Below are 12,381 nucleotides of genomic sequence, written 5' to 3'. Positions count from 1 at the left end.
ATTCATAAGCTCAATGTTCTTCCTCGGCCACGGAAATCGGCGAGGGGAATCTAAAATAGTAATGCAAGGCCCATGAACGAATTGTGAAAACAAATAATGATCGCAAATAAAGTTCTGAATCCATAGCCTTAGTGTGTATTTAGAAATGCCAATCATGAACCGGATCCAAAGGAGTTCGATTTTTAATACTTTGTTGGGGGGGGAAGAGCTGAAAATCACATGTCAAATATTCGACTCCTCAACGTGTTTTCCCCCTGATTTAAGGCTCGGAAGGCGGAGGATGACTTGTACCTTGCCGCTTGGTGCTGATCTACAAGACTACACCTCATTGCCCTTCCGCCAGGAACCCGGTCACTGACGCAACATCTGACGGTCTGATTTGGCAAAGCATACTTACTTTAGTTATCTATTGTCTTATCGCCGTGGCCACGAAAGTAGTTCTTCCTGTTTCGTTTCTGAATACGTTCGCTCATGGATTCTAAACACTCTTTTAATGCAATACGAAAGAAAGTTCAAGTGAACAGTTTAATGATTCGCGATGCCTAATATATTCGGCCTTGTGCCTATGTTGAGGCGAGCTGAGGCCCAACCTGATCTAGAAGTGGCCCAGGGTGACGGCGCAAGCCATATACCCGCAACCTCAGGCGCAACTCTACTTCCACGTCCAGTGGCTTCGATTGTTTCCTTTGTTACCCAGTCCACTTCGCTTTCTCTCCGAGTCGGGACTTTCTTCGGAGGAGTGGCCATCGATGGAGCAAGAGCCACCACACTGACGGGATTGGAGCTCAGTAGAGCAGTCATTGAAGGCGTCCTGACAAGAGCCGGGCGGGATGTGGCTACGAGGAGCAGCGGAGAACATGGCAGAGTAGAAGCAGAATCTATACTAGAGCGAAGCGTAAGTTTAGATCTAGCGTCTACTCCAATTGACTTACATTAGCTGAGTTATGTTTAGCTTGCCGCTCTGCACAAGTCGGTCACGTCTGCATCGTTCTTCGTCGCTGCAACGTTTCATTTCTCTTCCACAACTCTCTCATCTGCTTCAAATATGTCCCAGGCGCTTTTGTCTACCCTTGATGCAATACTTGGCTCAACTGAGTCTTCAAGGGCAATAGCTGCCATCATAACACTTATCCGAAGAGAATTTCGGAACCCAAGAGTTGAGTCTATGACTGATGATAACATTGGTGTCGGTGACCTCTTAATAGGCACAGTTGGCTTCGCCATGCTTCAGCGTTGGGGAAGAAAAAACACCGAACGACAAATACGTACGAATGGTGGGGAGGAGGCCATCTGGGATGTTGTCATCTTAGATAATGGGGTCAGAGCAGATGTTGTTGGGATGCATCAGATAGAACTTACGAGAAGGCCTCGGAGCGAATTCCACGATGAGACGAGGCGCTCGTCTTTCATATCGCCCGGAAATGACGAAGAAGCCTTCGATGCTGTGCAGCGTCCGGCGAGTAGGGGTGATATGGCCGAGAAACATCCCCTTTCGCTTCCCCCAGGAGACCATCAAATGTCCGACGATGACATTCGGTTGTATATTATGAAGCAGCTTCCTCAAGGCTGTCGTGCCTCGATAAAGACTGACCTAGTCACTGCACGTACTATTACAGTCGATATTTATGATGACGACAGCGCAGAGATTGCTGCTCCGCCCGGTACGATGGTGATTGAGGAAAGGTTCCGTAACGACCAGTGCCTTGGCAGCAGTGGAGGATCGAGTCCTCCCCAATTTCCCAAGCACACTGTTGTTTTTCGAACGGCTTTCAATAAATCTCAAAGCGCAGACGTGAGGCTATCACGTGGAGACGATATCTCGGGTATATACGAGATCAGTTCTGACCATGGCGACCAGAGTCCTTACTTGAGTCAAGGTATTGCGATTACTGACTCACTCCCTGACGCCGAATCAACTGTCGCAGATCACCGTCATGCTAAACCCCAAGACAAACCAATACAAACCATCCAAACTGAAATTGAAGATGGCAGCCATCGAAACAGTCGTTTTCCGGGAACCAATGGACTGGGTAAATCTTCATACGAGCCAACGCTACTCGCTGATTCAAATAGCTCTAAAAGATATAGCACAGAATCTACTCGAACCGCCTCAAACGAAGCCGACACTATCTCGAAAGGTTCGTTTGGGAAAGGCTCCCTGACGAGGATTGCACAGAAAGTGAAACCGGCGAGTGTTGAAAGAAGTGGTCAGAGTAAGCGACTGTCGGTTAAGGAAAAGTCTAGCACGCCACCGGTTCATTCCGTCCAACGCAGCAAGGGTTCTAAAGGCTATGTCCCTGAAAGAAAACCATCAGCTCCCAAACAATCTCCGAAACCTACCGCAGAAGCAAAATCGGAAAAGCCGCCACTTCCTTCAAAGGCTCGAGTTTCGTCCGTAGCGAACCGAGGCTCACCAAGATCGCCTTTACAAAGCTCTCGACTGTCTGTCCCTTCAACAGCACGAGGTACTAGCGTACGAGAAATGCCCCCCGAAAGGGGTCCGATGCCTGAGTTTTATGCGATACATGAGAAGAATGAAGAATCTTTCATGAAGCAAACAGATGCTTATTCTACAAACGTGCGCCCGAGATCTTCTGCCGGTGTGAGGACACATGTGCGTAGCAGCAGTTCTATGTCCGTCACACGATCTGAGGCGGACATGTCTGTGTCTGTCAATGATGGACGTCCAAGCTCCTCACATTTACACAGAAGCTCTCATACGTTTACTCCCAGCATATACTCCTTAGCCACGGCTGGTTCAGAGACGTCACTCATACTTGCGCATCGGTCCCGCAAGAGTGCTTACGATGATATGGAAACTATACAAGCATTAAGCCGCGATGGACTTGTTCCAGGAATATTTCCCGAAAAGCATTTTGTGCAAAATATCAGGCGTTTCCTCCGGTTTTCCTCGGCATCTTATGGATCAAATGCCCTCAAAGTCATGGGTGTTCCACCAACGACCAAGGCTCTTGCATATCAGGAATCTGACAGTCGCGAGCACAGCGACTTTTCGGACCACACCGGCCTACCAGCTTCGACAATCCTTCTATCATCCTTTGTCGATCCCGCGGGTGGGTCAAAGGCTGCTGGAGAGACGGAGACCGGGTTTCCTCTGGTCCATTACCTGTTTCTAGATCATGAATCGAAGGCCGTTGTCTTGACACTTAGGGGAACATGGGGCTTCGAAGATATCCTCACAGATATGACCTGTGATTATGATGACCTGGAATGGCAAGGAAAGAGCTGGAAAGTTCATAAGGGCATGCATGCTTCTGCGCAACGACTGTTGATGGGGGGAGGTGGTAAAGTTATGATTACAATCAGAGCTGCCTTGGAGGAATTCCCAGATTATGGCGTGGTACTCTGCGGTCACTCGCTAGGCGGAGGTGTTGCTGCACTATTAGCTACGATGATATCGGAACCTACGAATGATGGCTACGGGACATCGTTTGTGACTGCTTCATATCAAGCCACCGCGCAACGTTTGCTCCTAACTGGAAGCAGCGACACCAACCAAACGGCGTGTTTTCTTCCCTCGGGACGACCTATACATGTGTACGCATATGGTCCGCCTGCAGCCATGTCCCCTTTTCTTCGCCGTGCGACACGTGGGTTAATTACAACAATTGTTAACGGTCATGATGTGGTACCCAGCCTTTCTTTAGGAATTTTGCATGACATGCATACGGTGTCAGTGGCTTTCAAGAGTGACGTTTCAGGAACCAAGTCGCACGTACAAGGCCGTGTCTGGAACAGTTTGCGGCAGAGTATCGTTAATAAGTTCTACGTCAACGAGCCGCCTATAGTCCAGCATGCTGGTGACGGGATTGGTGAGGACGCTTGGGCATGGAAGACTCTCAAAATGCTCAGAGAGGAAATGCTCGCGCCTAAGCTGATGCCCCCGGGGGAGGTATTCGTGGTCGAAACCATGCGTGTCTTGCAGCGGGATGCTTTCACGTCGGGTATGGGTGATGATGGCCATCCGCGGCTAGGTCGTCCTGCAACGAGAGTCCAGCTCAAGTTTATTCGAGACGTCGAATCCGTCTTTGGAGAAATGAGATTCGGATCAGGAATGTTCAGTGACCACAATCCTGCACGTTATGAAGCAAGCCTCGCGGCGCTCTCGCGCGGAATTTTGGATGATTGATGTATGATGTATGATGATTTGGTTGTTATCTGACTGTGGAAGAGCACGACATGCAAGCCATAACTTGTTGGGCCAGCGACCCTCGTTTTATCTTTTTATATACTTCTATTTTCATTTGTCAAGCCTCTGGTGTTACACTGAGAGGTTATCCAGTCCAGTACTGGAAGACGCACATATCTATACAGGCGATCTAAGTTGAATATACCCCTATGGCGCAACGTTCATTAGAAATAGAACATGAGATTGCAATTGAAACATCTTTAGATGTAATTGACTGGTGCTCATCGTTGTACCATATCCCGGTTAAGCAACTGGGTCTGGAAAAATCTATTTTGAGGATGCACAGCATCCGCGCGGCCAGAGATCGACCCATGCACTTATTTAAATTAAGTGATTCGTTCCCTCATACCTGCCTGCTCTCGAGTCGCAGCAACCTTGTAACGTTCTTTAGTCCAACCTAGACGTAAATGCGTAGAAGACTGCCGAGCAATGTGCGAAGCAATAGATGATCGAGCACGGCAAGGACCGTAGTGAGCTCGTCGTCAAACCAAACCTCAAACAAGTTCAGCCTGCCCATCGAAACCATGGAAGGCAAACCACCCCGGTAGATACCAGCAAGCCCAACGTAGGGCTCGATATACCGAAGAAGTAGCCCACATTATAGTCTTATAGATAATCGCATGGCATATTGTCTGCGCAAAAAGGATAAGTATTGGGGTTGCGCAACAGGCCGAATAGCAAAATCGTCTTCTCAAGGAACACCAACCTCCAACTTAAGTCCGTAACCATTATTTATCTCTTATTCAGCTATCATGAAGATGGTTCCCTCTTCGATCCGTCGATGCCTTTCCGTTTCCTTTCCTCAATTCGAGCATCTAAATCGTTAATCTGCCGCTCAACAAGTTCTTTCTTCGCCGCTAGATTTTGCCGCATTCCCCGAAGAGACGCAATTCGTTCGTCTATTGAAGCTTCCACTTTTTTCTGGACTGTCTAAACACGGGGAGAAAACGAAGATTAGCCAATTGAAACAGGCGGGGAAGTATTAATGGGATTTTCTATAGCCATACCTGAGTAACCTCTTGTTCGGTCTTGATACCGGCGCCGTAGAGCGTTCCGGCGATGGTGATTGAGACCACCGCGGTGGTTAGAATGAGACGTCGTGCTTTCTGGGTGGAGGCCATAATGCAGAGGAGAGGTCGGGTTAAATCTATGTCAAAAGGATATATAGGAATTGGATTGTTCGTGCGGAGAACGATGAATCTCCGCAATTAATTGAGGCTAAATCCGATCAAGCAAGGCGGCAAGTGTTTAAGCTGTTCATTGAACCGGCAGAACTTTTGAACATTTTCTGGGATGGTTCATCGGATGTTGGACCTTCTGGTGGGGTATTCTGTTGTGCTATTCAGCTTATGCAAAGTTGATTTTATTAGCTAGGATAATTAATCATAAAAGTCTCAATACTCTGAGTAAGTTTTATGTTGAATCGACAAGCATTGGCTGAGATAGAGGAGGTATAAATTACTACTGAAGGTGTATTTCCTGGCTACGAGGTTCAAGCGGTCTTTCCTAGCGCGGAATTATGAAGTACCGCCTTCTATTTTAGGAACAGTGGACCTCAGCTACCTTTCCCTTTGTGGTCTAGTCTATCCGATTTCGCCGGCTTCCGATCAAACTACGTACTTCGATCAGAGCATCCTTTGGCGAGGCGGCTTGGCATAAGCGAGAATAGGCTCAGGATCAGTCGCGTAGGAAGCTCTCTTCGAAGGGATAGCGAGTTAGTAGCTCATAGCCCGTCTCCGTCACGAGTAGCTGGTTCTCTAGCTTGATGCCGTCTTTGCCGCCCACTTCACCGACATAAGCCTCAACGCATAGTACCATGCCCGCTTGCAGCTCTCCTTCGTAGCCGTAAGACTCCAGGTCTTCGGGGTAGCGGATGGTAGGGTACTCGTCGCACAGGCCTACACCATGAAACATCACGCTATAGCGCTGAGCGCGGCAGCTTTCAGGCAGGCGGTGACCGTTGCGCGTCAGTTCCGTAAAGCGTACCCCGGGCTTGACCATCTCGATGTTATTGGTGATATGTTCGTGGGCGATGCGATACAGACGTTTCTGTTCTGCTGTAGGCTCAAGGTCGCCGCAGATCCAGCTGCGCGACATGTCCACGCAGATACCGTATACGCCAATGAGGTCGGTGTCGAACGACACCAGGTCTCCATCGCGAAGTATCCGCGGCCCGCATTCCTGATACCAAGGGTTGGTGCGCGGTCCGGAACTAAGAAGGCGAGTTTCAATCCATTCGCCGCCACGGCGAATATTGCCTGCGTGCAGAGCAGCCCAGACGTCATTTTCTGTGGCACCGGCGCGCATGGCCTGACGCATCTCGCCAACCGCGGCTTCGCAGGAGGCGACCGCACAGCGCATAGCCCGGATCTCATCTGGGCCCTTAATCATCCGCGCAAGCTCGGTGACGGCCTGCCCATTACAGACTTCCACTCCCAGCGCATCGAGGGCACGCAGGCCGGCGACTTCAATGCGGTCCACGGCTAGCCGGCGGTTATTGCCGGCATGCTTTCGGAGCAATTCGTCAACTTGTGCGCAGAAACGCGCGGCGTGTTCATCGGTACGGTTGCCGGTTTCAAAGTAGAAGAAAGAGGCGCCACTGCGCGTTTCCTTAATCAGCGGCAGGTGCGCAGAAAGATGATTGCAACCATGGAAATCCCACAGCACTAGGTAACCGCTGGCGGCGACGAAGCAGGCCCGGGAGGGGTTGTGCGCTGTCCACAGCTGCATATTGCTGGTGTCGGTGGCGTAACGAATGTTCAGTGGATCGAACAATAGGATGCCACCTAGGTCGCGACTAATTAGTTGATCGCAAATGCGCTGTAGACGATACGCGCGCATGGTCGGTAGGTGAGGTGGCTGCAGACCCAGATGCTGCCACTCCGCGAACGCCAGCGGAGTCGGTCCGACCTCTACGCGGTCGTTGTCGTTGTCTGAACCATCAGGTTTGAACGTAGCGGTGCGCGGCTGGGTGGGGTCGATACGCCGAGAATGAGGAGGGATGGAGAAGGGCGGTTCTTCCATCGTGGACGGGACTTTTCTCTCTGTAGTCCAAATGGACAGTGGCAGTTGAAAGTGATGGGGAGGACTTGAATTTGGACATCAGGGCCCCTCTTATAATCAACATCTAATGAAGACTCAAGTCAACAACAGCTGGGTTCTGGTAAGGTGACCTGTCCCTTTATGGGCATTGGATCCACGACACATGAAATGATTGCTCAATAGGATTTAATCTCCCCTTATGTCTTCTCACGAGATGTTGATTCTATAATTGATCGGGGATGCCGAGTGGGGCTCGGCTTCGAAGCCGAAGCGTTGGCGGCAATTGTTGCCCTGAGATTCCTCACCTGGGGTGTGTCGGCTCTGCTGAGCAACCGACTGCAAGGGTGCAGTATGGACAATTGATGGGGATGGCGGAAGAGGTCAGTTGGGGAACTCTCGGGGATTATATATCTTACCTTCTACAATGTACAGTATGTAGTAAGTATGAGGCACAAGGCCCATAATCTATCATCTCGGTCAAAAGAGCCGAAAGAACAAACCAAACCATGGCACTGTAAGGCACTGCTAGGACTCCAATGTTGCAATATATCTTCAAGCTGTTATGGACCGTGAAATTTGATTGTATCTTGGATTTTGGGTGGAAGTTCACAGCAATGAGTTATATGTTAGGGTTTACCATTTAGTTAAATAGTAGATTCTCGGGATCTCTTCCGAGTTCAACCCCCACCTTCCATTCGAAGAACCTCAACTATCTTGATTGCCGACGAATGCTATATGAGATCTGTCGCTCATAGACGTATTACAGGATACTAGTATTGTCGGATACTTAGGATTCCAGGTCGATTACTTCTATGACAGCATTCGATCCAGCCCGAAAGACAAGATGGTGACTACAAATCCGCGCGCGACCAATGCGTGAGTCCCGATAACCCTCGGAGGTTCCATCCGAAGGTTCAATCCACGCAGTACGATACGGTATCATACTGACATTCTATAGATGTGAATCTTGCCGCCGACGTAAGGTGAAATGCTCTGGAGATCAGCCCTGTCGCAGCTGTGTTAGACATAATTGGGAATGTGTACCTGGTCATGCCGGCCGTAGAAGGTATACCGAGGCGTATGTCCACCTTTCTTTCTCAAACAATGGGGATTTCAATTGACAGTTCCATACATAGACATGTCAAAAATCTACTAGATAAGATTCGGCTGTATGAAGAGCAACTTAGTACCCTTTCGCAAGGTATGTGGGAACAATGCTAAAGAGTCACGGACGAATCATGACTTGTAAGGATTAGCAGCTCCTCCTGCCACATCAGGTACAGGTATCCGCAATGAATACACGACCGAAGCCATGCCTTATCAAGAAAGCGACACGGGGATCAGTCCAGGTAAGCCGGTAGCCGTTCGGTCATAGAACTTTGACTGATTGATTCAGCAACCGACTTGACTTCAGGACCGGCATTTGAATCCCAAGTCAAGTCCCTTCTTGATAGGAACCACCCAGCTAACAGTGCACTCTTACGGGCCCCTGGTAACAGTGGCTCTACGGAAGCTGTAACACAATGGACGTCGGCGAGGCCGCTGGTCAGCGATGATGCCGTGCCGACTATCCCATCTCTAGAGGAGTCCCAAGATCTACTCGATCGATTCCTCTTCTACCTTGGTGTTAGCCAGCATTTTTTCGACCCTCGCACCTTTTCTGATAGCATGGTACTGCTCTTTCAGGATGAACAAACGCAGGAACACCAGATGCACACGATCTGGTTCACCGAGTATCTGCTCGTCATGGCGATGGCTAAGCTGATGGATGTAGAAGACCCTTCCTCCCAACCACCAGGTGCGAGTCTCTTTGCAGAAGCAATGAGACGGTTGCCTCCATTGCATCAACTGGGCGAGGAAGGGGCTATTACTGTTGAGATCCTAACACTCATCGCCACCTACCTCCAGTGGTGCGACCGGAAGCACGATGCGTACCTATATGTATGAGGGTTTGGTGAATTGAGTCTGGGCACAATGACTGATCGGATACAGATCGGTCTCGCTTTACGACTAGCTATAGCCTTGGGTTTTGATAAGCCAGCGCGTGAACAACGCTGTCTGCCTTCAGAAACAGCTCATCGCGTGAGACTTTGGTGGACAGTGTACATGCTGGATCGGTAGGTCTTTAGCTTACGTATGCAAGATTCAGATAATAACCTGATGATGTAGACGTCTTTCTTCTGGCCTAGGGCTGGCCGCTGGCTCAGATGAGCGACAGCTGCGCGCCGAGCTGCCTCGACAAGCCATCGGGTTTCAATCCCCCATTGCTTTGGCTATCAATGTCCGCATTGCACGTGCCACAGACGAGATCATGTCATGTTTGTGTTAATCCTGATGAACAAGCTATACGTTCCGACTCTGACGAAATACAAGCTCTATATGGGAATACATCCATTACTCAACTGGAGCTTGTCTACAAGATCCAGAAGATCCTTCAGAATCTTTATGAGACAGGCCGTTCCTTCCCCCCTGCTCTTGTTCTCGACTTCAATCGTCCTCTGCAGACAGTAACACGGACAGGCGCATCGCTCTATTTAATGTTGTTCCAGGTCAGATAACCCCAGATAGGTACAATATGCTCCTACCTAACCAGAAGATCAATAGGCCATTATACTTTGCACTCGCCCTGTTCTTCTACAACGTGTTCGTCGGGAGGTCCAAAAACATAGTAACCAACAGGCACTGCAGCCTCTTCCAGCAGCGTTAGGCCGTCTGTGTGAGACGTGTAATGAGGCCGCGACGAAAAGTCTAGCCATTCTTCACGCACTCAAGCGCCAGCAGACCATACGTATGTAATGTCCTATTTCTATCCCAGGCTGTCCCGCTGACCATCATTGCAGCCCGATATGGCTTTTTCGATCTGGACGCCACATTCTCCGGCGCCTTTGTTCTGGTCATGATGGGCCTCATAGACAAGACTCGGGATCAACCTCCCCCAGCTCTAGACCAAGCATTCGATGTCCTTCGGTTCCTGTCCCGAGCTGGTAACCTAGCCGCCGAACGCCGTTTACAAGACATCACGCATTCTTGTATGCATGTATGGCCAAACCATATTCTAGGAGCAGATAGACAGCAAGGTGAACAAGTAGACAGTGGCTCACTGAGTGCAATCAGTTTATCCTCGCTCGGCCCGAGAGGAGATGCATCGGTCCCTCACACATCGGCTTCGGCTATTCCTCCGCAGCCACCCCAATATACGACCGTGGCTGCCGAAGGCTGGGAACAGGGCCGGGATGAAAGTCGGCTTCTGGAGACGTGGATGCACCCTGATACCGCTAATGCAACGTTTGACATGCAAGTGGACTGGGACTGGCATCTAGACCTTTCGGTGGAGGCAGAGGGGATTTACTCCAGTTTCTTTGATCCATCGCTGCCACTTACCGGTGTCGATCACCTGGATTGGCAAGAGATTGAAAAGATCTTTAACGGACAGAATGATCCGTAGGCCTCTTCACTTGGATTCTTGCTTGACGGTATTTTCTTTGTATAGATAAACCTATTCTAGAATGTATGTATCTCCTGTTCGATTGCTGTTTGTCAATACTGCAGATATGTAAAAGTTCAAATCCACTTATACTCATTTGTAGGATATGTGACCTCATCTGATCATACATTTGGCTAGTTGCGAATCGGAGGAGTTGAACGATGCCAGATGACGGCGTGCTCGCCGTTGAACAGCCTTCAAGGATGTAAGTTGAAGATGCTAAACTTCGATCGTTATTTGCTTAATATTGTATTGCATTGCGTTTCTTGCTCGGTATTCAAAGGCCGATATTGTATATTCTCTTTCGGAATGCAATACCGAAGTATCCACACTTCGGTCTAGAATCCGACTTGTGGGCTATGGACAATAGGACTCGATAACAGCTATATGTATGCTCTTTCGGTCAGGTTAGAGCAGAAATTGTCACATCATGGCTTCGGAATTGAAAGCGAACGAGCCTAATGTGGCTGTTTGGAGGGAGACTGTTACGGATTTCACTGCGGGAGCGGCTGGTGGTGCTGCTCAGGTCTTGATCGGCGAGTACCATTTACTATACAATTCGTATGGTAGATAGATCTAACAGTATCTAGACCAGCCATTTGGTATGTGTCTTATGGCGAAAACATACATCTGGTTAATGTTAGTCTAAATGTTATCCATTAGACCTAGTCAAAGTCCGACTACAAACCCAAAACGGAGGCAATACCTTGCCAACCGCTCGCAACATCTGGGCCAAAGAAGGGCCTTTGGCATTTTATAGAGTATGGGCTTTTCCAAAGCTGTTTGGAATAAGCCACTGACCTGATAGGGCACTCTTATGCCGCTGTTAGGTGTTGGGGCTTGCGTAGGTCATCTATCCACCCAACAAACGCACTTCTAGCTAAACCTCCCCAGGTCAGCATTCAATTCGGTGCCTTCCATGGGATCCGACAAGCCATTGAGTCCTACAATACAGATAAGCGCCCAGGGCATGATTCAACCCTATCCATACCGCAATACTACCTCGCCGGTGCAGGAGCCGGAGTAGCCACCAGCATCATCTCGGTCCAGTAGAACACATCCGTATCCGCTTACAAACGCAACCTCATGGAGCAGCCAGAATATACAACGGACCCTTGGGCTGTGCTCTCAAGCTCATCGGTACCGCCGGCATTGCCAGTATCTATCGCGGACAGGCAGTAATTCTCCTCAGAGAAATCCACGGCTACGGAGTGTGGTTGGCAGCATACGAGGGTCTCGTGGGCATCGCCATGGCTCGTCAGCAAAAGGAACGAGAAGAACTCCCAAGCTGACAGATCGCATTATGTGGAGGACTTGCGGGGGAGGCGCTCTGGCTACTGAGTCATCCATTGGACGTGCTCAAGAGCAAGATGCAAAGCGATGGATTTGGGGCTGAGAAAAAACACCGCAACATGAGAGATGCTTTTCGGCATACTTAGGTCACAGGTGGCTTGCGAAGGCTGTTTTATGGCCTCGGACCGGCTCTTTTTCGGGCTATGCCTGTGAGCGCGGGCACGTTTGCTACGTAAGTATTTCCAAGGTGGATAATGCCGAAGTGACCCCGAGACTTGGCTAACTGGTGATTTGATAGGGTCGAGGTGGTGCGGAAGTTTCTAGGTTAGGTAGAAGGGGCAGTAGTCCATGC

General features: G+C 49.6%; 5 protein-coding genes across 5 annotated transcripts; 4 read left to right on the top strand and 1 right to left on the bottom strand.

Moving 5' to 3' along the window:
* Positions 1-538: 538 nt before the first annotated feature.
* Positions 539-4,150, top strand: AO090120000164 (uncharacterized protein; the record flags this gene model as incomplete). Its single annotated transcript, XM_001823860.3, has 2 exons — positions 539-895; positions 953-4,150. The coding sequence occupies 2 exons, from the start codon at positions 539-541 to the stop codon at positions 4,148-4,150; spliced, it is 3,555 nt and encodes a 1,184-aa protein (XP_001823912.1).
* Positions 4,151-5,887: 1,737 nt separating this feature from the next.
* AO090120000162 (M24 family metallopeptidase) lies at positions 5,888-7,234 on the bottom strand (the record flags this gene model as incomplete). The annotated part of the gene is made up of 1 exon (XM_001823859.1): positions 5,888-7,234. The coding sequence occupies one exon, from the start codon at positions 7,232-7,234 to the stop codon at positions 5,888-5,890; it is 1,347 nt and encodes a 448-aa protein (XP_001823911.1).
* Positions 7,235-8,423: 1,189 nt separating this feature from the next.
* Positions 8,424-9,199, top strand: AO090120000161 (fungal specific transcription factor domain-containing protein; the record flags this gene model as incomplete). Its single annotated transcript, XM_023237628.1, has 4 exons — positions 8,424-8,453; positions 8,476-8,497; positions 8,563-8,601; positions 8,649-9,199. The coding sequence occupies 4 exons, from the start codon at positions 8,424-8,426 to the stop codon at positions 9,197-9,199; spliced, it is 642 nt and encodes a 213-aa protein (XP_023092440.1).
* Positions 9,200-9,459: 260 nt separating this feature from the next.
* AO090120000160 (uncharacterized protein) lies at positions 9,460-11,078 on the top strand (the record flags this gene model as incomplete). The annotated part of the gene is made up of 6 exons (XM_023237627.1): positions 9,460-9,801; positions 9,932-10,040; positions 10,093-10,693; positions 10,802-10,835; positions 10,875-10,941; positions 11,020-11,078. 6 exons carry the CDS (start codon positions 9,460-9,462, stop codon positions 11,076-11,078), a joined length of 1,212 nt encoding a protein of 403 aa, XP_023092439.1.
* An 88-nt stretch (positions 11,079-11,166) lies between these two features.
* On the top strand, positions 11,167-12,175 carry AO090120000159 (uncharacterized protein; the record flags this gene model as incomplete). The annotated part of the gene is given in 7 exon segments (XM_023237626.1): positions 11,167-11,302; positions 11,327-11,338; positions 11,400-11,497; positions 11,545-11,580; positions 11,631-11,759; positions 11,771-11,974; positions 12,032-12,175. The coding sequence occupies 7 exon segments, from the start codon at positions 11,167-11,169 to the stop codon at positions 12,173-12,175; spliced, it is 759 nt and encodes a 252-aa protein (XP_023092438.1).
* Positions 12,176-12,381: the final 206 nt, after the last annotated feature.

Source organism: Aspergillus oryzae, chromosome 5, assembly GCF_000184455.2.
Source record: "Aspergillus oryzae RIB40 DNA, chromosome 5".
NCBI lineage: Eukaryota > Fungi > Ascomycota > Eurotiomycetes > Eurotiales > Aspergillaceae > Aspergillus > Aspergillus oryzae.
Note: the sequence above shows the minus strand (reverse complement) of the source record. Positions and strands in the feature narration are given on the sequence as shown.